At 36.7% G+C, this 27,853-nt stretch overlaps 1 protein-coding gene across 3 annotated transcripts in view; it reads right to left on the bottom strand.

The window, feature by feature from the left end:
• LMO7 (LIM domain 7) overlaps positions 1-27,853 on the bottom strand; it is a 264,422-nt gene that overhangs the window by 157,877 nt on the left and 78,692 nt on the right. For all 3 annotated transcript variants that reach the window (XM_036756248.1, XM_036756252.1, XM_036756253.1), the window contains exon 3: positions 13,186-13,256. In XM_036756248.1, coding sequence (XP_036612143.1) covers positions 13,186-13,256 — 71 coding nt within the window. The remainder of the gene's footprint in view (positions 1-13,185; positions 13,257-27,853) is intronic.

Here is a 27,853-nt window from a genome sequence, read left to right as displayed (position 1 = left end):
ATGAAAAACAAGTCAATGACTTGCTAAAGGAGACCCAAAAAAATACTGAAAAATATACTGAAGAAAACAACACCTTAAAAAATAGACTAACTCAAATGGCAAAAGAGCTCCAAAAAACCAATGAGGAGAAGAATGCCTTGAAAGGCAGAGTTACCCAAATGGAAAAGGAGGTCCAAAAGACCACTGAAGAAAATACTACCTTAAAAATTAGACTGGAGCAAGTGGAAGCTAGTGACTTTATGAGAAATCAAGATATTATAAAACAGAACCAAAGGAATGAAAAAATGGAACACAATGTGAAATATCTCATTGGAAAAACCACTGACCTGGAAAATAGATCCAGGAGAGATAATTTAAAAATTATTGGACTACCTGAAAGCCATGATCAAAACAAGAGCCCTAAGATATCATCTTTCAAGAAATTATCAAGGAGAACTGCCCTGATATTCTAGAGCCACAGGACAAGACAGAAATTGAAAGAATCCATCGATCACCTGCTCAAATAGATCCCAAAAAGAAATCTCCTAGGAATATTGTCTTCAAATTCCAGAGCTCCCAGATCAAGGAGAAAATACTGCAAGCAGCCAGAAAGAAACAATTTGAGTATTGTGGAAACACAATCAGAATAACACAAGATCTGGCAGCTTCTACATTAAGAGATCGAAGGGCTTGGAATACGATATTCTGGAGGTCAACGGAGCTAGGATTAAAACCAAGAATCACCTACCCAGCAAAGCTGAGTATCACGCTCCAAGGCAAAATATGAACTTTCAATAAAATAGAGGACCTTCAAGCTATCTCAGTGAAAAGACCAGAGCTGAATAGAAAATTTGACTTTCAAACACAAGAATCAAGAGAGGCATGAAAAGGTAATCAAGAAAAAAAAAAAGAAAAATAAATTGCAAGGGACTTACTAAAGTTGAACTGTTTTGTTTACATTCCTACATGGAAAGATGATGTGTATGATTCCTGAGACCTCAGTATTATGGTAGCTGAAGGGAATATGCATACATATATATATACATATATATATGTTTATGCATATATATATATAAGTGAATGTGTATGTATGTATATATGTATATGGAGAGAGAGAGAGAGAGAGAGAGAGAGAGAGAGAGAGAGAGAGAGGGCACAGGGTGAGTTGAAGATGAAGGGAAGATATCTAAAAGAAATAAAATCAAATTAAGGGATGAGAGAGGAATATATTGAGAGAGGCAGATAGGGAGAGATAGAAGTGGGTGGATTATCTCACATAGAGGTGTCAAGAGGAAGCAGTTCTGTGGGAGGAGGGGAGAAGGCAGGTAAGGGGGGAATGAGCGAATCTTGCTCTCATCAGATTTGGCCTGAGGAGGGAATACCATACATACTCAATTGGGTATCTTACCCCATAGGAAAGAAGAAGGAAAAAGACAAAAAAAGGGGGGCGATGATGGAGGGGAAGACAGATGGGGGTGGAGGTAATCAAAAACAAACACTTTCGAAAGGGGACAGGGTCAAGGGAGAAAATTCAATAAAGGGGGATGGGTTGGGAAGGAGCAAAATATAGTTATAGTCTTTCACAACATGAGTATTGTGGAAGGATTATACATAATGATACACATGTGGCCCATGTTGAATTGCTTGACTTCTTAGGGAGGGTGGGTGGGAAGGGAAGAGGGGAGAGAATTTGGAACTCAAAGTTTTAAAAACAGATGTTCAAAAACAAAAAAAAAGTTTTTGCATGCAACCAGAAAATAAGATACACAGGCAATGGGGCATAGAAATTTATCTAGCCCTACAAGAAAGGAAGGGAAAAGGAGATGGGAGTGGAGTGGGGTGACAGAAGGGAGGGCTGACTGGGGAAAAGGGCAACCAGAATATATGCCATCTTGGAGTGGGGGGGAGGGGAGAAATGGGGAGAAAATTTGTAATTCAAACTCTTGTGAAAATCAATGCCGAAAACTAAATATATTAAATAAATAAATTTAAAATAAAAAAATAAATACTTCAAGATTTTTAAAAATGCAAAGACTGGTTAAAGATAATATTGCTGGCTATTATCAGATAGATGGGGAGGAGGAGGGATCCACTGTGCAAACATCTCTCAATAGCATCATAAAAAGAGTTGTGAAGCTAGCCAGTGATAAAAGCTAGGTACAGTGGGTAGGGAAAGGGTAATATACTGCACACTTTATTGTACAGTACTTTATCATTAACTTTGCCTTTCATTTCAAAATTTTGTTTATTATCATGGTTTAGTATTTAATTTGTCCACACTTTATGACTTGTGTAAAAGTATTATTTTGTGTATACCTTTGTTATGTAGGTTAAGTGAAATGGGCAGATGGAAGCAAATTCACATTACATAAAAATTGCTTTACATACAGATGTACAGAATGGTCCACTTACCTAAGTAAAAAATTGGCTGTACTTAAATACATATTATCCCCAGTCCTGAAACAAAGCATGCTGGTCACCACCATAATCAGCAAAGGAGCAAAAAATAGTGGTTTTCAATAATAAGTATATACGAAAATGGATTTTCTTGGAAGATTGTGAAAAGGATACTTCTTTCTCCAACAGATGCTTCCACAGCTACCAAAAAACAAAAGCAAACAAATACCTTCCTAATAGATCCAATTCCACCACTTTCCCACTCAAAAATTGTCAGTGGCTCCTTTCTAATAAGATAAAATACAGATTTCTTAACCTGGAATTCAAGACCTTTCACTCCACTCTTCCATCTTACTTCACACTTTTCCCCTTCATTAACACTATATTCCAGCCATACTGCACTTCTAGCCATTCCCCAGACACAGAGGGCCCTCCCCGCCCCCACACCTGGTTAAAATGGATTCATACCTACATGAAAAGAATTCCTCCACCTCCTCCTGTTGAAATCCTTTCTTTCCTTCAAGATCCAGTTCAGGTACTACCTTCTCATGAAATCTTCCACGATCCACCAAGCAAGGAGTTTTCTTCTTTCTACTAATCTCTAATGTCTGCACATATTTTATTCTAATTTGTATTGATCACTTATATACATGATCATTTATATACATTCCCTTCACCCTTCTATGCTCCTCAAGAGCAATGACTATGTTCAATAAAGATTTGTTGAATGAATGAATAAATGAGGTGTCACTTAAGCTGAATTCTTAAGTATGGGTTGGAATTAGGCATAATGGGCAAGGTGGGAAAGAGAGGAAGTCTTGCAGATAGAGAAAATATGTATTGGCACTGTATTAGCAAAGGAATAAAATCAACAAAGTACAAGGTGTATTCAGAGAAACCACTACTAAGAAACAGATAAAGATTGACCAGTAATGGTATCATTTGATATAAAGTGACGAGATTAGTTAAGAAAAGCTAACCAGAGATGCATATTCAAGAAGGGCATATAGAGTTGAGTCAGGAAGACCAAAGTCCAGGAAGGAAGACCCACCTATCCAACGACAACTTATTTAAGGTCTCAATGCCCCACACCGCTATCTTATATTATAGAAAGGTACTGACTTGCAATGATAAAGTTCCTCACCCAGAGTTCTACTACGGCAATGAAATCGAAAGTCCAATTTAAAAAAAAAGTTAATAAGCAGATATCTTTTAAGGAAAAGAGGCTCTTGCTCTACAGTAGTGTCCAACTCTTTGTGACCCCATTTGGGGTTTTCTTGGCAAAGATACTGGAACAGTTCGCCATTTCCTTCTCCAGCTCATTTTTACAGATGAGGAACTGAGGCAAACAGGGTTAAGTGACTTGCCCAGGATCACACAGCTAGGAAGTATCTGAGGGCAGACTCAAACTCTTCCTGACTTTAAGCCTGGCATCTACCCACTGTGCCACCTGGCTAAGGAAAAAAGGTTAGGATGAAATATATACAAATTCCATTTTGCCCATAATTTAAAAGCTCTGACCTACAAAATTTTCCCTAATAATAGAATGACTATGACATTTGCCATCACATTTTAAATTTAGTTAAGCAAGTCTATTATAGAATTTCTTTGTTCTGAGTCATTACAATTTTGTTTGTCAAAAATAGACAAGGCAAATCGAACTATCACAGGGACACCATACAGAATTCGATGAAATAATACAATTCATTTGGAGGAACACAAGCTCTAGAATAACCAAGGGAAATAACAAAAAAAAAAGATAGGAATGAAAGGGATTGGTAATTCCGGACATCAAACTATATTAAAAAGCAGCAGGCATGAAAACCTTTTGGTACTGGTTAAAAAAATAGAGCAGTCAATCAATGGAACAGTCTAGACAAGGAAGAATCAGAAGCAATGGAATTCAATAATGATGTTCATTAAATCCAAAAATATAAATTATTTAAGAAAGAACTTCTTATCTAATTTAAAAAAAACCGCTGGAAAACTGGAAAGCAGTCTGGCAGAAATTAGGCTTAAAACAGCCTCTTACTCCATGTTTCGCAATAAATTTTAAAAAGCTACATAACCTTAATATTAAAGAACATACCATAAAAGAATTAGAAGAGAAACAGATTCTATACCTTTCATGGCTATACGCGGAAGATGAATTCTTAACTACACAAGGGTAGAGGCAGTTAGAAAAGATATCACAGTTCACTATGATCACACGAAATTGAAAGGCACCAACGCCAACAAAACTAATGGGTCTAGGTTAATAAGGGAAGCAGTTAAATAGGAAAAACATCTGATTATAACAAATATCTCAGACAAGGGTTTGGTAGCCAAGATATATAGACAACTAAGGGACATCTATAGATATAGATATATCCAAATGCCATTCCCCAGGAGATAAGAGGTCACAGCATTTGAAGAGTTCTCAAAAGAAGGCCAACTATTAACAAACATTGAAAGAATGTTCCAATCATTAATAACAAGAGAAATTCAAATCAAAACAATAATAATTTCAACTCATATCCAGGAAATTGGAAAGGATGACAAAAAAAGTGAGTCAAAGTTGGAGAGGCTGTGGAAAAATAGGCATCCTAGCGCGTTGTTGGTTGAGTTGTGAATCAATATAACTATTCTGGAAAGCAAGCTGGAATTATGCAAATAAAGTGACTAAAATTTCCATATCCTTCGATGCAGAATTCCACTGCTAGGCTTATACTGCAATATGGTTATTGTTGACAAGAAATAATCCATCTATATCAAAATGTTCGTAGGAACACTTTTTGTGCTGTTTTACAAAGAACTGGAAACAAAGTAGATGCCCATCCATTGTGGAATGACTAAATAAACTGCAGTACATAAATATAATGCAATATTACAACATTATGAGAAATAGTGAATATGAAGAACACAGAGAAGCATGGAAAGGTTCTGATGTAAAGTGAATTTCTCCCCCACTCCAATCTATCCTTTAAATAGATGCCAAAGTGATTTACCTAAAGCAGAAGTCTGACCTATTTCACCCCCTCTATTCAGTATTTTCCAGGGGCTCCCTATCACCTTGAGATTAAAATAAAAACTACATCACTTGGCATTTAGAGCTTTTCACAAGCTAGCCCCCACCTAACTTTCCAGGCTTATTGCATATTAATTCCACTCCCCAAACTCTATGAATCTGCCAACAAAAATGTTTTGCTGTTCCATTACAATGCTCTATATCCCATCTCCATTTGCACAAACTGTAGTTCAATGCACTCACTCCTCACCTTCACCTTTCAATCCCTGGTTTTCTTTGAACCTTCATGAATCAGTTCAAGTGCCACCTTCTGCAAAAGGGTTTTCTTTGTTGTCCTAGATGCCACCATCTTTCCTCTTAAAAAAGTTGACTTGTTGGGGCAGCTAGGTGGTGCAATGAGTAGAGCACCAGCCCTGGAGTCAGGAGGACCTGAGTTCAAATTCAACCTCAGACACTTGACATACTTACTAGCTGTGTGACTTTGGGTAAGTCACTTAACCCCAATTGCCCTGCCTTCCCTCCTTCCAAAAAAAAAAAAACCCACAAAAAAGTTTACCTGTGTAACCACAGCTTTCATAACTTCTCCCACACTGTAAATACTATTACAGTACCTTTTGGATGAAAAGAAACTTGGGGACTGACAGCTAACTGGAATGTGCTAGAAAGAGTCTCTTTGAGGCACTTAAGAGTATGCGGACCTAGATGCTCTTTTTCAGAACAAGTTTACTGACTATGGAGAAGATAATGTATGGGGAATATATTCTTTGGAGAAGATATGCTAAGGAAAATTCATGAGGGAAACTGAGTTTAGCTATCTTTCATTCTTTATGAGAAATGAATTAAATGTTTATCTTATGTGGAGAAAATCAGTTAACTGATATTTTTGAGGTGAAGCGAGAAAAGTATTATTCTGAGAGTACCTGAGTTATTTACATTCTAAAGAAAGCTGCTTTGTTGAACTGTGATGATATTTAAGGATTTAAGAGGAATCGTAGTCAGCAACATCTTTTTTCCATGCTTTTCCAAAGAGCTTGGAGCTAATTCATTGATTAAAGGGGGGATATATTTATGGTTTAGGTAATTTATGGAGTAATATGAGAATATACCCCCAGACTACCTTTGAACCCAATGGCAAAGAAATAATAACATAACAATCAGCAGCAGACTGAGGAGAACATGTGTGTTTGGCTTCTAAGAGGCCCCTTCAGGGATAGAGCTCACACCCTGCATCATGACATCCACCCTTATCCCCCATGAGATTGCTATATATTGGGTTAGCATCACCCTCCTACACTTTTACCTGTTTTTCATATGTCTATATATGACTACATATATGCCTGCTTTCTCTCCCACTAGAATGTAAACCTTTTGAAGCAGGCAGTTTTGCTTTTGCCTTTGTATGACCATCACCTGGAACATAAGGAACTTGATAAATGTTTAGAGACTGAACAATTTAATAAGAAAAGGGGGAATTAAAAACAGCATCTATATTCAGTCATTTTTAGAATGTCTAATAAACTGTAGTTTATTTATATAGAGGGAATGAACATATTTGGAATGGGGGGTAGGGGTGGTAGAGGAGACACTGGTACAGGCAACTCCTAATGAAAAAAGTCCCTCTACAAATGAAGGTCTGAACATGATTAGCAACTAATAGTCTTAGAGAATTGCTTCTGTCTGAATCTGCTAGCTGTTTGACCCTAGGTGAGCCACTTGACCTTAGCTCCCCAAGCAAATCTCTAAGGGTAATATTGTGGTACAGAAAAACAACAAATATGGGGAATAAAAGCAAATGTGGAAGGACCTATACAAAGTCACAGAAAGGGAAATCAGTAAAACAAAAACCATATGAACAATGATTGTAATTGTGTAAGAAAAAAAGGGGAAAAAAAGCAAACAGAGCCAAAGAAGGCAGAATTCTGACCAGACCTGAAAGTGGATTCAGAACAATAGCATTTTTCTTTGCTTGTTTGTTGTTTTGGCTGAGGATAAGAGTTGTCCCGTTTTGTTTTGGGTTTTTTTTGTTTGTTTGTCATTTTTTACTATAAAGTTTACAATAAAATACAATTTTAAATTTAAGGTAGCCTCCCACCAAACAAACAGCAATGCCTTGTTATTCGTTGTATATTCCATCCAGCTAGGCTCTCCCAGGCATGAATAAGAGTACATAGACTAGCATACAATCTAAACACCTGTATTTTTTCCTGAAAAAAAAACTATTAAAGGAGCTATTAACCTGGTATCTGTAAACTTTTTTCAATATTTTGATAACTAGATAGCAGTATAGTTGGTTTCCTTTGTAATCCTGCACATTTTATTTTATACATTCAAAAACATTCAGAAAAAAGGGTCCACAGGCTTCACCAGACTGCCAAAGGAATCCAAGACATAAAAAAGGTTAAGGACCCCTGCTCTATTAAAACATTACGAATTATCAGTTGGACCTAAAGTGATATAAACTTAAATAAAGCATTGGTCAAAGTAGTAAGCGAGGCATACTGTAGTCTAGTATCTACCCACACTAAAACGCAACTATAACTAACAACTTGGGCTTTTCATAAACCATAGTAAGAATACCTTTTAAATGCTGGTTGCAGTAACTTTGGCTATTGAAAACCTCTGACCATTCTATCCCCAGTGATTACTCCATTTTCTCTGAAGAGATATTGCATATACCTATTTATAAGTTCTTTGCCCTTTAGACTGTCAGCCTCCCCGAGGGCAGGGGCTGTGTTTGCCTTTCTTGGCAACCTCACCATTTAGTTCTGTTCTAGGCATTGACTGAATGACTGCAGAGTTTGACAATGTCTTTCATTCCAGCTAGAGTCCACTCCAATTTTCAAAGACTTTTTTTAATCGAAAAAGTTTTTAAGGACCTACTTAAAACATCTTTTAGAGAAGTACTAATTTGCCTACTTACCACTCTAGCTTAACAGAGAATTCCTTTCTCTCTACAGTCTCAAAAGTGGACACTGCTTCACTCTCCTGCATCTGATTTATATTTCCCGTCCCATCAAAGATTAGCTCAAACACCAACTTCTACATAAAGCCTTTTCTTATTTCTACCGCACCCTACTCCCAGTTGCTAGAGCCTTTTCCTTTATTTCCGTATAAATTTATAAATGCATATTTTTGTATATACTTATAAAAGCACATGTTTTTCCCCATATACCATACAAGCTCCTAGATGGCAGGGCCTGTTTCATTTTTCACCTTTGTATCCCCAGAGCCTATTACAGTGCCTACAACATAGTTCGCACTTAATAAATGCTCACTAATTGATTCCCCAACGGAAGATAAAAGAAAGACCAAAATTAACTGCTCAGGTCCACATAAAAACTTCTCTATTACCTCTTGGATAAAATAATAACTTTCACAGCATTTGTGAAATGAGACCAGCGTGCCTTAAGCCTAAAAATGTAGCTAGGAGTCTATGACATCTTTAAAAGTCAATCAAATCATAAAGCCAACTGAGATTCACTGGAGCTTCTTGAGTAGCCTGTGGTTTAGAAATATCATTTTGGCAGCTGTGAAGGATGGATTACATAGGAGAAAGGCTGGGATAAGAGGATTCCAACAGTGCCACAAGTGCTTCCAATTATGTTCAAAATATCTTTGGGATTCTTTTTAAATTGCCCTCAAAGAATGTGGCATATCTTTAATAACCTCTAGTGGTGATATATATTTATCCTTTTTAGGGTAAATACTCAAAGTCATTCACAAAAGTCAGTAAAGATAATTAAGTTCAGTAATAACATTTTGAATGAAAATTAGCCCCCAGAAGTATAATTATACAGTTTGGGGATCATTTTTTCTGTCCCATACAGCTGAATCTGAAAAAAAAAATTCTCAAAAGGAATTCCAAATGTATTTTAAGCAATGAAGCCGCTGGACCATCATTCCAACAAGGTAAACATTTTGGAAAATAGTCACTTTAAGTATGTTTGATTTTATTGGATTTTTTAAAAACTACATCCCCCTGTCTCGTTACTTTATAGGCACACTTTATATCACTCACTTCCACCTAGAATTAAAGCTTAGGTTTTGTTTAGAACTTGTTTTGCAATGAATCATTGAAAACTGCATATAAACCGCTTTGGACTACTTTCACCCCCTACATCTTTAAAAGGATTCTCTCTTTTTTACCCTTTGAACATGCTAAAATCTAATTGGAGAGAATAGTTAAGCAGAAAAAAATACTATAATATGCAGGTGACCAACTGAACTGATACCTACAAGGATTAAACATTCTGAACATATCACAAAGGGGATTTCAAATAAATGACAACTATTATTATTGACATAAGCAGTGGCATTGGTATTAGGATGAAAGCCAAGGACAAACACTATCCCCTTTGTCCTTGTTCATCTTGGCCTTTCTATATACACATCTATTCTATATTCCTAAAAGAAAGACTCCAAATACCTTGATAACCACTTGTTATAGGATCACAATGTTCTGTGAGACTGTACAACCTTGAAGTATCTACAAAGTGAGGGGACAATAAGAACACAGCTTATTTCCTAGAGTCCTTGTCCACATCTCTGGTGGCTGGTCCTGGATGCATTCCACTCATACCTGTGTGGCAGCTTTAAACAATTAAATGCTGCTAAAGTTTGGGTGTGCTGGAGTTCAATTTACTGCTCACGTATTATAGGATCACAGGATTTAGAACTGAAATGGTCCTCAAAGATCATTTAGTCCAATCCCTTCCTTATACAGATGAGGAAATGGACTCAAATCCAGGTGTTTTGCTTTTAAACCTTTTGACCAGTAGAACCAGGATGGTGAAGGGCTTTGAGATCGGGCCATGTGAAAACAAGTGGAAGAAAATGGGTATTTAGTCTGAGGAAGAGAAGACCTGGTGGTAAGGGGAAGGAGACACATGATAGCCCTTATTATACCTGAAGAGAGCTATCATAAAGAAGAGAGACTAAACTGACTGGTTCTAGAGGGAAGGACCAGGAAGAAAAGTGGAAGTTGAAATGAGACCAATTTAAGCTTGATGTCAGGGAAAAATTCCCAGCACTAAAAGCTATCCCTAAGAGGAATGAACTAGCTAGGAAGTAGCTGGTTTCTCTTCACTGGACATTTGCAAGCAGAGTTTATATAGAGACCATTTTCATGCATATTGTAATAGGGATTCTATTTTCACATATGAGGGCCTCCCAATGATAAATTTCTGTGACTCCGGGTCTGTAGCTAATAAAAGCAGCTAGCATTCATACAGTATCTACCTTAAGGTTTGCAAAGCCCTTTCTGTTTATTACCTCAGGTTAGCCTCACTACTACCACAGGAAGCAGGTGCCATTTTACAGTTGACAAAACTGGGGCAGAGATTAAATGACTTGCCAAGGTCACACAGCTAGTAAGTTTGTGAGGAAGGATTTGAACTCATCTTCCCGTCTCCAGGTCTAAGACTCCATCCATTGAGTTACCTATATGCCTCACCCACACCATCATGCCACATCCTTTCTTCTGGATCTCTGCTGACTCTCTCATCAACTAAAGTCATAGTGCACAAGTCATATTTACTATCTGTGCTGCCCCCCTCCCCCAAAGATAACACCTATAAGCAGCACAAAATATCTATTGCACTAGGCAAGCTCATTCAGGGGCATCATGATTCTGGAGCTGGTGTGTTGTTTTATTTTGGTTACCAAAAATAGAGGAACAGTTTTGCACACAGCAGGGGTTCAATTAATATTTGTTTAAAATAAATGGACCGTGCATCAGAATGATGTTGTTAGATCGATCTCATGATCACCATGTGGAATCTCCAAGAAAAATTTATGTTGCTGCAGACTATAATATAGTTTTCCAAATTACTCTATTTAGTGTTAGAGATTTACACCAAGATGAATTTGCTGATATTAATTACAACATGCAGATAATGAAATATTCATAATAAGATACACTAGACAGCAAAATAAAGATTACAATTTCCTTCTCAAAACTATTTTTAAAACATAAAGCTGGAGAACAGTAGAAAATACAGTAGGACAATGATACATAGTACAACAGTGTTAAATAATTTTCAGGTTATATATATATATATAACACCAATTGCATTACCTAAGCAATACTAGGGCTATTAATTAGATTGCTATTAATAATAACATTGAAATAATAACTTTGTATACAGATTAATTATAATAACATTAAAATAATAACTTTGTATACAGATTAATTATAATAACATTAAAATAATAACTTTGTATACAAATTAGATTACTGTTCTTAATAATATTAAAATAACTTTGTACTTTGTATACAAAGAATGACAGATTTGGTTCATAGTGTGTTGTTTGAATAATTTTTCTAGTAGAAGTGATGAGATATACTTATGTACTCAAAAAAAAATCACAGCATCTCAGAGTTGAAAGGGCCTTCTGATACCCTCTCATCCAATCTGTGCCTCTACACATCCCTAACAAGTAATTATTCAGCCTCCACTTAAAGATCTCCTAATGAGAAAAACCTACCACACATACCAAGGTAGGCCATTCTATTCCTGAACCACTACAATTAGTAGAAAGTTTCCTTACATCATACTGAAATGTGCACATCTTTGCAACTATGACTCATCATTCCTGGGTCTGTCCTATAGAGTCAAGACAAATCAATTCCGTCTTCTAAGGGACTGCCCTTCAAATACTTGAAATTGTCATGTCTTCCCAGAGATTTCTCTTCTTCAAGTTAATATGTCCAGTTCCTTAAGCCAACACTCAGCGAGGATAGTCTCATTGTCTCACCACCGTGCTAACCCTCTTTTGGAGACTCTCCAGCCCAGTAATGCCATTCCCAGAATGGGATCCCCAGAACTGAACATACTACTTAAGATGTGGTCTGACCAAGGCAGAGTATAGTGGGGCTAACAACTCCCTAGTCCTGGACACTATGCCTGTCAATGCAGCCAAAAATCACATTTGCTTTTCTGGCTGCAACTTTAGACTACCAATTCATGCTGGGCTTGTGAGCCACTAAAGCCCGCAGATACTTTTCACAGATATCTAGCCATGCCTCCCCACACTTGGGCTCAAAAACTTCACAAGTATGAGCTTTCCTATTTCTTTCTACTAAAATTCATCTGATTCATCACATGAGATTTAACCTATCAAGATCTTGTGAGATATTCACTATCAACCAATATGTTAGTGAATTCTCTCAACTTCAAGTCATCTCTACTCTCAACTTCCCACAGATTTTCATTAAGGACCACTTGGTAAGACCAGTCGTATCAAACTGAGACTAGGAGTGCCTATGGGGCCAAGAAAAATAAATATATTCCTTCTTCCAAGGGACAAGTGGATTTCATAAATCCATCTAAAGGTACTAAATTTAGTGCACATCTCTCCACTTTGTCCACCAAGACAGCATAAAATTTTCTGACAAATGCTTTGCTGAAATCTAAATATATACATATACATACACATTTATATACATATACATATATACGTATATATACACACATACATATACATGTATATGTACATGTGCATATATACATATACATACATATACACACATTTATGCACATAAACCATACATGTGTGTATATACACACACACACACATGCACACAGCATATTTATCTATGAGGCTAGCCCATCAAGAATGAAAATAAGACAATTCATATTCTTTTTCCTAATCCTCTTTGTGGCTAATAGCACACATTTGTAAGAAAGCAGGCTAGAGTTCAGGTTACAGTCTGGGGCCCCAGAACATAACAAAGCTAACTCCCTAAAGAAAAAAAAATTAAGACTTTTTAATAATTAAAAACAAACAGTGCACATACTTACTCACACAACAGGACACCATTTTCTAGAGATGCTCGAAAATCCTTGTTTTCGAAGTTTTTCTCAGTAACTGCCTAAAAGAAAGATTTCAGTGTTAACTTTATTTTATTCAGGGCTAGCAACAAGTTGCATAAAAAAAGTCTAAGGACTGAATATTGGACTGTGTAATTTGCATCTGATACTGTACTTGCAAAGTTTTCAGTACCATCAATAAATGCTATCCCAAGAGAAGAAATCAAACTCTGTTCTTTATACCCAGGTTAACTATTTCAGTATGAGCAACTACACCTAGAGGCAACAAAAATTACCATCTTCTGCAATACAGGCTTTTATTAAATACATAAAATTAGATGTTAAGTAGCTGATAAGAAGTAGGAGTAGCAAGTTCCTAAGAGTGGATAGAGTGCAGGGCGTAGAGTCATAAAGACCTGAGTTCAAATCCAGCCTAGCTTTGTGACCCTGGGCAAGTTATGTAATCTCTGTTTGTCTCAGTCTCTTCATCTGTAAAATCAGGATAATATTAGCTCTTACCTCTCAGGGCTGTTGTGAAAATCAAATGAGATAATAATTATAAGGCACTTATCAAAATGCCTGGCACACAGAAGTGCTGCATAAATATTACCTATTATTATCTAAAAATTATATGTATGTTACAAACTTTCCAAAGGCAATGCATATTTAATATGTCATGCATAGCTTTCTACTTCTTAAAAAAAAACCAAGAAGGGAATGGACTGCACTCCCAGTAGCAATCTTCGGTATAAGGTAGTATTAGAAGATTCAGCACCATGTTGAAAGGCTACAGCTTATAAGTCCCCAATCAGCGCAGTGAAACTCCTCCTTATGCTTTTCTATGGATTCTGCTTGTATCAATCCTCAAAATAAATGGTCCATAAACACTGAATGACTAAAACTGCGATCACTTCATTTAGTTATGAGAAGGGATTAAGAGTTATTTTCCCATTAGTTGGTCCTCTAAACCAGGGCAAAAAGGTGAGGCAGGAGGTGCTGCTCTTTAAGGGTGAGCAACGCTTCCTTAGATGGTGCGAAGCCTAGGACGTGACCTACCTAGGATTCCTCCACACCTCTAGGGCTGCTATCGTGTTCCTCAGGATGACTAAATGCAAACAGGTTACTGGCTTCAATCTTTTCCCAGAGGAGTTGAACTCCTTCCCTTAGTTCTTATGTGTAATTATCTAAATGATAACTTTTAGATTCCTGCCTTCCTCCTTACTTCCACTAATTAAGACTGACATTATCATCTGAATTATTGAAACAGATCCCTAATAGCTGCTCTCCTACCACCACTTCCCACCCCTTCCCTCTATCCTGTATACCACTGTCAAACTAATCTTCATTATACATAGATGTGACCGTCTCTCCTCTCAAAAATATTTACTGACTTTCTATTGCCTATCAAATAAAATTCACAACCTCCATAATCTGGTACAAGCCTGCCTTTTCTCATACTATGTCTTCCAGTTCAAACAGGATTATTTACTATTCCACGACATACGACCTAGAATTTATCACCTCTATCTTTTCCTTTGATTGTGCTGTTTCCCATTTCTTAATGTTCTCCAGACCAACCTTCACCCATTCAATCCTACCAACCCATCAAAAGTCCAAAACAATTGCCACCAAACCCATTAAAAACTCAAAGTGAAAAATGATCATCAGTGCTATTGTGCCAGTGTGGGGTGGTAGAAATGTGGGAGGGGAGACAACAGAGAACAACAAGTATGGGAATCCCAGCCAGGGTAACGTCAAAATTTCACATAGACTGAAGAAGTATGAAATTATTAATATACACCAAGGAAAGTTAGAGAACAAAGACTTCCAAGCTTGAATCTAGAGGTCACATGGAACCAATGGATGAAGGGGATACTTACAAATATCTAGGTATTCTCCAGGTAAGACACATTAAGCATAAAAAAAATCAAGGAGACTGGGGTTGAATATATTAAGAGAATTACTAGATACCGAAATTAAAGCTTAATGGGAAGAACACATTTAAAGTATTAACACCTATGCAATGACAATCATAATGTGCACTTTTGGAATTTTAATATGACCATAAAAGACCTAGGAATTACTCTAGTAAAAATCTATATAATATTAACAAAGCATAGAGCCCATCACTCTAAGGCAGTTATAAAAAGACTAATGCTTCCAAGTCAAAAAAAAAAAGGAAAAAGACTATTAATAAAAATTCTTAGAACACATGATCAAGAGGTCAAGAAACCATAGAAATAATTTTGGAATAAGCTGGCACCACTTCACCAAGCAATAATAACAGGTACATGTCATTGGATTTGCCGAACGTAAGCAAAAGTGGCTTACCTCCAGAGGAGGCCCATGAAATAACTAAATCCCTTTTTAGAGGGGGGAAGAGGAAGAGACAGCCACATGAACTCAGTTGATAGAAAAGCACTGAAAAGTTGAATCATGAAAATTTATTTGTGAAAACAGAAGGATTTATAAGAGCAATTCAGGACTACAGCACTGCCACCAGAAACTGTAGTAGGGCTATCTATTAGTAACCAAGATCACTAGATCAATATAGATTATGCAATGAAATGGTAGTGAATCTGCAGCATATCACTGCAGGCTATAAAAATTTGGCACCTACCAAATACTAGCAAGATATAACCTGGTGACTAGACATATACCTTATAAATTTACTGCCTTTCATGGCCTGGCAAATCCCAATTCTATCAATACAAACATGAAAATATCTGGAAACTCAGCCAGCAAACTACCAGAACTAGATCATTATCACAAATCAAGCCTTTGCTCCTAATCCTCCAGATATAACACTGATTCAGAAAAATTTAAGAACACCATTTTAATAGACATCACCACCTGCTAATCTACATACTCCTAATCTATAAACTACATAGACAAAAAGCTCTTAAATCACAGATAACCCTGTAAGGAGATAAAAATCACATGGGAACAGGATGAGATATATATCATCCCTCTTCTCCCACCTATAAGAGGAGTATAAGGAGAAGTTCTCAATTGAGCCTACAGAGGGTAAGCTTAGATTCTAATATTTTTCATCAGCTGCAAAAAGCAGTTACTTTATCCACCTTTATAACAGTAAAACACTGAATATAAAGGGATAATAGCAGGATACAACTTGTCCCAGGACTCTAACTGCCAGAACTCCATTGAAAAAGATGAGAACAAGATAACCACAAAAACAACAAAGCTAAAATGAACAAGACTATGATAATAAATAATAAAAAATAACAATATGATAATAAATAAATAATAATAACAATAATAAATAATAAATGTGTGGTAGTGGGTGGAGAGCTGATGGCAAAATCAGTAAGACCTAGGTTCAAATCCTGACTCTGACCCATTCTAGTTGTGTGACCACGAACAAGTCACTTAACCTTTCATAGTCCCAGAGAGAAGAACAGGTGCTTATTTGCATTAATAGAGAATTTTTCCTCACTAAAAGTTCCCTCCATCAGTGAAATTGTAGTTTCCAGGCCAAAAGCAAAACAAAACAAAACAAAAAACTGACATTAGCATTTTAAAGTCTACAAAGCATTTTACATACATTATGTCATTTGAGCCATACAACAACCTTGTGAAGTAGATATTGTGAAGCAGTCACATACAACTCTTCACAACCCCATTTGGGGTTTTCCTGGCAAAGATACTGCAGTGGTTTGCCATTGCCTTCTGTAGTTCATCCTACAGATGAGGAAACTGAGGGAAACAGGGTTAAGTGACTTGTCCACAGTCAAATCGCTAGTATGTATCTGAGGTTGGATTTGAACTCAGGAAGAGGAGTCTTTCCGACTGACTCCAGTCTATCCACTGTGCCACCTAACTGTCCTAAGTGATAGCTTAGATATTATTTAGAGGTATTATTATCCTCATTTTACAAATGAAGAAACTAAGACTCTGAGAAGTTAAATAACCTCTCTGTGATCATACAACTGGCAAGAATTAGATTTAGGATTTGATCTCAGATCTTCCTGCCTCCAAGTCTAGTGTCCCAACTCTCCAGACCACTTTTCCATCTCTTTCCCTGTGGCTTTCTCACGCTAGAATCATCTCCATCCCTGCTGTTTCCTTTTCCTACCCATAAGCTCCCCCCAGAACCTCCATGCCAGCTACTTACCTGGCTCAGCTCGTGCCTCTACGAACAACTTTTCCACCTGACTGTCACCCCTTTCAGATCTCTAAGCACTCTGAGGGCAAGGACTGAGGATTGTCTTTCTTTCTGCTATTATCTCTATTCCCAGCACTTAGCACAGTGTTGCTTCACACACAATATCACTTAATAAAACTAATCTAGTCTATTACCTCAGAGGGTCTCTCCTGTAGTTATGCCAGACCAGCTTAGTAATGACCTTTTCTTTTTAAGAAAAAAAAAAGACCTCACATAGCCCTCCACTTTTGCCTTTCCTGAATGTACTTATTACCATGTAATATTTTATGTTATGGAACCTCTGCACGTGTGTTATCTCCTGATTAAATTAAAAGCTAAAAGATGGTGGAGATCATCTTATTATGCTTTATATGTTGCCTGACAGTTAGAGCAGTGGTCTGTACATTGTAGGTACCTAATATACTTTCCCAGTCACAAATGTTTCATGAATTACAATGAAAAGTTAGTGAAAGCACAATAAAACCTCATGTAACTAGAAGTCAGTTTATACTATATGAAATATACTCAGTAAAAGAAAACTTCTGTAAAGAAGAAGAAAGAAAGCTGCTGTGTCCCAGAAACTATACCCACAAAGGGTTTCCTACAGGTTGTCCCAAGAGTTTAATATTAAATTTAGATTATTATTAATCTATCTATACTATTAAATTTAGATATTAAAACTTAAGCCTGCACTAAGACTTATGGGACACTGTATAATACATTTTGTAAATCTTCCCATTGCAAATGTTAGCTAACAAAAGTATTGGTGCTTAAAAGCTTATAAACCTTCAGGTATCCAGAAAAAGCTCCACGATGACTGATTCCCTGGGGGGGCTCCTAATTGCTTGGGTTAGCTTACATTTTGGTGGTCCAGCTCCCAAATGCCCTCAGGTACCCACAGGGAGAAATTTAACAGGACAAGTTTTAAAGATTACCTTGATGTTGTGAATGGTTTGCATATTGTCCCAAAACAAAATAACCAGAAAGGTCAAATAATCATGTTTTTCTCCTTTTTTTTAAAGGGGCCTGAAATTGCTGGAAAGAGGACTGGGTCTCCCTATCTTGCCCAGGCTGGAAACACAGAGGCCATTCATGGGCCAGATCCCAATACTATTCAACCTGGAAGCTTTGACCTACTCTTTTCTACCTGGGCCAACACATCCCTCCTTAGGCAGGCCTAGTGGCTCCCCACTGTCTGGAAGTCACTATGATATTAGTACCAAACTTAGTGCCAGGACACTCTACGTCCACTTAGCACTTCTCAGCTTAAGCCATTCACCAGACTTAGCCACCCTCAGTGGCAGAGATCACAGGCATGTGTCACCATGCCAGGCCACACACTCTTCTCAAGAGAAAAGTTATATTAAGGAATTATTTTTAAAGCTATAAACTTCAAAGTAAGACCAAAAGGGGTATCAATGTAGATTCAGTAATATATATGTAAAGCATTTTGCAAAATCTTACAGTCCAATTTATATATGAGCAATTACTAATATCCTATTATCTTCTGTAACCATAGTTACAGTAATGAAATGACAGGAATGAAAATATTCATTTCATGATCCTGAAATACCTCTGCAATAAAAAATTAAAATTTGTTAAGTATATAGTGTTAAGAATATTTTGTTATATCCCAACTCATTAAAATTGGTAATTCATGAGTAGCTAATATAAAAATTAACTTTTTATTGATCAGAATAGTCAATTAAGACCCTATTGATCAGTTCTGGATAAATGAACAGCCACTATTCTAAATGATGAAGGCAATGAGATAATCAACTAGTATCCCCAAAATTGCATGAAAGATAGGAAAATGTCACATTTAAGATCTAAAACAATGGAAGGGAAAAATCTGCTAATATCATAGCACTCAACATCATCTCTAAGTAATGATTCCTTGAAAACTAGAATAGACCAAATATCATCAGAGAGCAAGAAATATTGGAATAAAATTAAAAGATTAAAAAAAAAGAAAATGTAAGAATTTTATAATCATTGGGCTCCCTGAAAATCATGATTTTTTTCTAAAAGCCTGAAAACTATGTATTTCAAAAAGTTACACATGAGAAATGTCCAGATCTACTAGAGCCAGAGAACAAAGTAAAGCCTGAAAGAATTAACTTATCCTTTAAGATACTTCAAACTCTGAAAGAAATTTCAAAAGGAGAAGTGCCAGGACTGTTACAGCCAAAAATCCAGAGCTCCATCCAGAAAGAATCAATTCAAGAATCAAGGTATCAGAGTCAGGATCACACAAGATCTGGCAGTTTCTACTAAGTCTTAGGAGATCTAATACAAACTTCCAAAAAGCAGAAGATATAGGTTTATAACCAAGAATATCTTACACAGAAAAGCAGAGTATAATTGTAAGGTGGGGGAAGGAGTTGGGTGAGGCAGGAAGGGAATAAAGGACTTTTAAAAACTTTTTGTAAAAAGACCAGAACTAAGAGAAATCTAGAAAATCAAATGTATTTGAATAATTGGAAGGAACTAAATGGGTAATGGATAGAAAATGTTAATGGATAGAAAAGAAATAGTGTCCTTTAATAACTTCAAAGGGCATTGAGGGAGCTAAATAATAAAAACACAGGAATGTGGAAAAATTGGAACACTAATTCGCTCTTGGCTGAGTTGTGAACTGATCCAAACATTCTTGAGAGCAATTTGGACCTATACCCAAAGGGCAATCAAACTGTGCATGCCCTTCGATCCAGCAATACCACTATTAGGTCTGTATCCTAGAGAACATAAAAAATGGAAAAGGACTCACATGTACAAAAATATAGCAAATCTTTTTGTGGTAGCCAAAAATTGGAAATTGAGGTGATGTCCATCAATTGGGGAATGGCTGAACAAGTTGTATGAATGGAATGGAATACTACTGTTCTATAAGAAATGATGAGCAGGTGGATTTCAGAAAAACCTGGAAAGACTTATATGAACTGATGCTGAGTGAAGTGAACAGAACCAGAAGAATGTTGTACACAGTAACATCAATATTGTCTGATGATTAGCTATGACAGACTTAGCTCTTCTCAGCAATACAATGATCCAAGATAACTCCAAAAGACTCATGATGGAAAGTACTAACCACGTGCAGAGAAAAAACTATGGAATTTGAATGCAGATCTAAGCATACAATTTTCACTTTTTTTGTTTTTTTCTTCTTTCTCACTGTTTTTTCTTTCTGTTCTGATTGATTCTTCTTTCATAACATGACTAAGATAGAAATATGTAGAACCTATATCAGATTGCTTGCTGTCTTAGGGAGGGGGGAGGGAATGGAAGGAGGTAGAAAAATTTGGAACTCAAAATTTTACAAAAATGAATGTTGAAAACTATCTTTATGTGTAATTGAAAAAAATAAAATATTATTTAGAAAAAACACAGGACCTAAATTCTGAGGGTTTGAAGGAAAAAAAAGAGTAACAGGAACACATTAATTTAAAAAGGAAGAATAAAGGGATATAACTTACTATTTCTCATAATTAGATTGTGTGAGAATATACACAAACATGGAGGAAAGGGTGTGGGGGTTCAACAGGGGAAGGGGGAAGAGGAGGGGAAAGAAGAAAGAAGAAAAAAATCAGGGAAGGAAAGAATAGTTGTAAGCAAAGCAAACTTTCTGATTCTAAAGGGGGAATTTTAAAAAAGGAAAGGAAATAGAATCTAAGCAGTTGTCCATCAGTAGGGAAATGGATGAATGAATTTATATATGAACATAATGGAATATATTATTGTGATACAAGAAAAAAAGACATTTGCAGATATTAGGTTGTATGAACTGATGAAGAGTGAAGAGGGCAGAACCAGGAGAACAATTTAGGCAAGGATAACAGCATTGTAAAGAAAAACTATGTTGAAAAGCTTAAGCACACTAATCTTGCAACAACCAACCATATCTCCATAGAACATATGAAGCATATTGTCTACCTCCTGACAAGAGAGGCAATGGACTCAAGGTGTAAAAAGAGACATACATTTTTGGGCATGGCCACTGTGTGAATTTGTTTTCTCAACTCTGCTTATTTGTTGAAAGGATTTTTTTTTCCTCAGTTCTTTAACTGGAAGAGGAAGGTGGGGCAGGAGAAGAGGGATTAGCAACACTGATGACCCTGTCACTAAAAGAAAAGGTTCACTGAAACATTTTAAAAGCACAAAAGAAAACAAATAGATTGTTCAAATGAAATCACAGGCAAGCAGGACAATTTTGAAAGTAGTGTATGGAATTTATTATATGCTTTTTAAAAAAGTGGTATGAAATGGAAATTCATGGTTTCCTGCAAACCTTTTTGTACTCTACTGCATATACAGAAATGTATTTTATTATTGTTGTTTAAATTCAAGTTTTAAGGGGAAAAAACTATTTATCTCTATGCTCCACATGGTGGTGACATGTGATATACTATTTTAAGACTGTAGCAAATGCTCTACTATTATTATGTAGAATGACCAGAGGGGAAGTTGTATCCAAACAGACTTATATGTCTTTGCCAAAAAGGACAACCTTTAATCAAGGAAAGAAATTAGGCTATGACATCATGGAAGGAGTATCTTCTAGATCCAAGTAATTTAACTGGATATACCCTTGTCAATTCCAAATTACAGCTGGAGATGTAGTTTATGGGTAATTCTTAAAAACACACCAAAACTATGACATATGTGAAAAGAACTGCCCTTCTTTTCAGTGGTTTCAAACATTGAGAGAGTTGTCAAAGTATTAGCAGCACAAACATATATGTACACACACACACACACACATATATAGTCATTTCAACTTAAATATGACTCAAATAGTCTTTCAATTGTTGGGAACCTTACTCATTAGCAAGTTATTCAAGGTGTGATGTATTTATGTAATGAGGCTAAGTGATTCATAGCAATTAAACATTAAAACTTCCCCCTTAAAGGTAAAGGTTTAAAAAAAAAGTATCACAGTGACAGAACATTGGCACTTTGCCTTCTCAAATATCAAGGTTTTTCTCTCCTCTTTCCACGTTTTTGTGTGCCAGTTCAACAAAATTATCTTTGTCCCTCCTCCTGCTAGTCCCTCCATGAGCCCATTAAACAATCTAGTAGAAAGTGTGAGATTCTAATTCAGGCTCCACCTCTAACTGAACAATTCGCTCACAAGTCATTTTTTGCTCAGTCCCCGCCCCCCACCCCATATATAATAAGAAAAATCAACACCTCCCCCACCTACCTCCCTGAAAAAAAAATATTGTGTGAAAACACTTAGAATAAGTGCAAGTTACTACAAGTACATTGTATTTTATTAAATTTCTTAGAAGGCAATAGGAGAAGGAGTAGAAGCTGGGGAATTCAAGTTTCATAGACTAAGCTACAACCAGTCTACCTAAGCAAATCAAGGGTGGAGCTGTGGGTTCAGCTACCCTATTCTAAGCAAACATTAGCACCAAACCTGTCTTACCACCTCCAGAGAATCACTGGCTGGCTGAAAAGCAAGCAAACAGCAGGTCATTCTTTGAGGGAAAATCTGCTTTCAGCTACTAGTACTGCTCTGACAAACAGTGAAAGAGAAATTACCATCTGAGTCAGGAGGAAAAAATAAAGGCCTCAAAGTTTTCGTTTGCTTTTCTGATGGATGCCTTTGTACTCCTTTCAGTTTGGTCCAGTCTCCATTTAAGAACCTGTTGGGATGGATTGCTCAACGGCATGAAGAGCAAGCCAGAGCCATAAGGAATTTTCTTTAAACTCCCTTGGTCCCAACCCTCACTTAAGAGTTTACCACATAATCTACCAGACTTAAATCCCAAGCATGCTAAGAGCTCCTCAGAGACCACTTCATACCAAATGGGTGGGAAAATCAACAAAGGTACTCAGGAGACTAAGACAACAACCAATTCCTTTCATTTTCAGAGCTTGTTTTCAATTCCTTTTCTAATACTTGTGGCGACAACAGATTTAAAAACCTACAAAAGCATGCTTTTGTTTTAACTATTTTTTATTTTATTTCTAATTCATGGAATAAATCAAGTATTTCCATAATACAATAAAAAAGATGATTGTACATGAAACTGCAAATCTACCACGCATAACTTGCTCTTCCTTTCAAATATAAAACAAAATTATGTAAATTTCTTTTTTTTCTTCCCTCCCCCCACTACCCTCCCTACCCAAGAGATGGCTACCATTAGACACAAATATGTATGTGTATATGTGTGTGTATACATACACATTTGTATGTGACATCATTCTACACATATTTCTACTTATCAGTTCTTTCTCCAGAAAGCATTCTTTATGTCATTGCACTTCAAAAAATAAGCCATCAAATCTAGTTTATCAAAGGGGGGCCACATTTACCTTCCAATCTGCTTTAACTGGGAATTGTACATAATTCCAAACTGGGTGGCCTGCTATGCTTGCCTTATGGTCAGTTGAAAGAGAAATTATTTTTCTAATGTATACCAAATCATTTCAATATGTCCAAATGCATACATGTTTATAGTAGTTCCTTATTAATAGACCTCACCAACAAGAAGTGCTTACATGATGAAACAACAAGGAATACATGTTAGTCAGCCATTATTCATACCAGAAAAGAAAACAGTATTTATTCTACAAGGATCACAGGATTTGAGAGTTGGAATGGAGCTAAGTGGCCATGTAGTCCAGAGGTGATACAGGATCACACACATGTGACCCACAGTACTCCCAAGTGCAGCCTGAACCAGATTAAAATGTAATTGGGAAATAGTTAACTAAATAAATAAAAATACAATAAAAACATAAATAACAGTTCATGTTTCAAACTAACTTAATATTCAGCCCCCAGAGACCCTTATGCACCAATTAGTGATCCCTGTTTCTATTTGAGTTTGACACCACTGAGCTAGTCTAACCCCTACAAAAAAAGAATTCCCACAAGATAGCATACCCAGCCTTGGCTTGAAGACCTCCAAGGAGGGAGAATTCACCATATGCCAAGGCATTTTTATTCTACTTTTAAATAGTTCTAATTACTGGAGTCCCCACCCCCTCCCCACACCCCATCAAGCCTAAATTGACTTCTTTGTAATTTCCACCCAGTGTTCCTAGTCCTGCTCTCTGCAGCCATAATGTAACAACTCTGATCTTTCCTTCACATGACAGCCCTTCAAATACTTTAGGGACAAAAATGTGGAGCCTCAACCATCTTTCTCTTAGTATCTCTACTCTTCTGCCTCTGCTTCCTTCATCTGCTTTTTAAGGGGCCTTCTTTCCCATTTGGGAACCTAATACTCCTTAATGCTTAGGGGAAAATATCTGATAAAGCTTCTTATACTAAAGGGTTATGGACTTGTAAGATTTTTTACCAGATGTATACATTTTTAATCAAGATGACCATAAAACAAAAGCTAAAAATTAACAAAAAGGAAATCATCCCAGATGGTACAATTTCAGCTATCATATATCATATGCTTTGTGGAAAGGAGAGGACCTGCAACCCTCAAATAACATAACTTACATTTCTGAGTCAAGGAGGCCCCGGCACATCTTGTATTTATACAATCCTATGCTGGAATCATTAAGGTTTTTTTGTTCGTACTTCAAATGTCTTTAGAAACAGGTTTAGATTACTTTGGCTTTGTTTGTAAGGAAAGAAAAGAGGAGTAGAAATTTTCAGAAAAAAGACTACCAAGTTGTGAGTTGACAATAGTTAGCGAAAACTTCAATTTGCCTGTAAAGTATTTACAGACTGACACTTGGATTTTATAAATTTCAAACATGACTCCATGAAAGCATGGAAATTTCCGATAAAAAATTCTAGCCCTGTTTTGAAATGAGTGGTCAGAATGGCATGTTAAGCTAAGCATCTTTTCAAAATGTGGTTCAACCACTGAATTATAGCGGACTGCTTGGTTAACAAACATTGTATATTCAGCAAGTCGTGTTAACAAAACATTGCTCTAACAATACAACAATAGTTCTGCATAAACATCAAGCCACATCATATTTCACAATATTTAAGACCATTCCTGAGTTACTTTTGCCAGTACTAGTGTCACTGACTCTAATCTCAATCAACAAGAGTTTATTAAGATGCCATTTGTTATGGTAATTAGGGTGGGACTTTTTTTTTCTTTTTTTTTTCCTTTTTTTGCTGTTCTTCTCTTCAGACAGACCACCAAGTGCCTTTAATGAGTCTTGCCTTTGTTTGAATGGGGCAGGTAAAGTGGAACACTTTTGTCTTTTGTCTTGGAGTGCTTCTCAGCACTGAGGTAATCAAGTACCTTTGAGTCTTGTCTTTCAAATACATTGGCAAGCAAAGGTGGGAGTCTTTTGTTGTCTTTGTTTAGGAGCTCTTCTCAGCACTAAGGCAATAGGGAGTCACTGATTGGAAAAAAAAGTATATGATATGTTGTGGTGATTGAAGAGCTAAGTAGGCCCTGAGCCCTAAAGGCCCCGAGCAGAGTATATGTGCTAGAAGGTTTGCGGTTCACCTTTGGGGACAGGCTCATTGGAAGAATGTTGGTGATTTGGCCAGACAAGACTCTGCGTAACCCTTGGAGCACCCCTCTCCTGGCTTTGAAAAACCCAGATGTTGTTGCTTCTCTCTCTGGTAACTATGTATGTATTGCTATGGATAGATTGGTTTGTGCTATTTGCTCTGTTTATATAATATATGCTTGTAATTTCTGTTTGTATACTCTCTGAAGTTCAGGTGCTGGCTTTTCCCCCTGAACTAAGTGAATGATATATGTTTAATTAAAGTGAGATTGTTAACCCCTTAAAGTTGCTTTCCTTAGAAAAGCAGATCAAAGAACCCATGCAAGCAGCCTTGCTGTGTGCTGGTGTTGGTCTCTCACCTCCACAATAGCTGCTAGCAACATTGTTGTTACACCGTTATGTGCCAAGCAATGGGTTAGGTAATTGGGACACAAAAGATAGAAACAGAACCAACACTGCCCTCAAGAAGCTTATATCATGTGGAGGAAACAACACATGCACATTTAAACATACACATATACGTATATACATATACGTATATGTGTGCATGCGCGCACACACACACACACACACACACATACACGTATATATATAATAGATAAAGACAATAGAAAGTAATTGAAAGTATTACACTAGCACAGTGGGGAGAGGCAGGGAGCAGAAAGGAGTGGGAAAGGCCTCACATCAGAGATGGCATTTGGGTTCAACTTGAAAGGCGCCTAGGGAGCTTAAGAATTGGGACATAGAAGAAGTACATTCCAAGCATGGGGGTCAGCCAGACCACTGAAATAAAAGATAATTGTTTTAACTCAAAACCACATAGTAGTCATTAGTTGACATTTTTCCCCCTCAAGCTTTAAAAAAACAAACACAGAATTACTTATAAGTATCCAAAAAGCAGTGATTTAAATTACCCCTCCCTTCATTGTCTTAAAAGATGTACCTTCTTTTAGGAGAAGCTAACAAACTGTGAAATGGATAGACAGCAAGTTAAGAGTAACAGAAAGCCTAGAATAGCCACAAAATAGTTAACTTTCAATTATTTATTCAAAAACTGAAGACCTATCTTAAAATATAGTGATTGGGAATCCCAGCAACATCAAGCTATGTTATATAGCAAGGCTTTGCTGGTAGAAAAATGAAACTGTAAAAATCTATAATTTGAAAATAAAGGGGGGAAATGGCCCAATTCCCTATAACCTCACCAATATCTGGCTCCATCTTCAGTTTCTATTTTTGTCAAACCACAATAATTGACAAGTGAAACAGAGAATGTAACAAAGGGATAAGTTGCTCCAGGGCTGGCAATGGGTTGCTTGCCAAGTTTCAGCAAGAAGGAAAACCAAACTAATTCCTGAAACCTATTAGAAACAGCTAAGCTCACCTATGATGACACTATCCAAAACACTTACATATTTAAAGTAATAAATCTATCCAGTTCCTAATTTATGAATGGGTTACATGCCAAAAGTTTATTTCTGCCTTGGTTAACTGGAATTCATTGTTCCCCACAGAAACAACATTAAACACTGTAGTTGGGTTGCTTGACCCAACCCACAAAACCTATTTAGTTCAAACTATACCTGACATTTTAGTACCAAGCTAAAAATGTAGCCACTGCGTATGACGATGTCTCAATGGGAATAGTCATTGAGAATATTAACATCGATCCAACTATCATGACTTCCCTAACACTGGCCCAAACTCCTCCTTTCCCCTTCACCAACCTCCTGAGGAATGGGGAATCCCTCAGCTACAAAATATGAGTACCATGCTCCTATGTCCTCAGCTTACAAAGTGGGAAAGGAAGTAATGTGGCTCCACAAGGTCTAAAATAAGAAACTTCTTGGGGTGGGAGAGGGATATCTTCTTCTACTTGTCAACTCCAATTTTCTTTTTGACCCACCTCCTTCCTGCCAAGAATATTCTTTTCCTTGGCTCTTTGTAGTAAAGAATTATAGTTGCACAACTTCTCAGCAACTCAATTCAATAAACATTTCTTTTGACTATTAGGTTCTAGGCTCTCTGCTTAGGCACTAG

The sequence above is a fragment of the Trichosurus vulpecula genome, chromosome 4, assembly GCF_011100635.1.
Source record: "Trichosurus vulpecula isolate mTriVul1 chromosome 4, mTriVul1.pri, whole genome shotgun sequence".
NCBI lineage: Eukaryota > Metazoa > Chordata > Mammalia > Diprotodontia > Phalangeridae > Trichosurus > Trichosurus vulpecula.
This window is presented reverse-complemented; position numbering and strand designations above follow the sequence as displayed.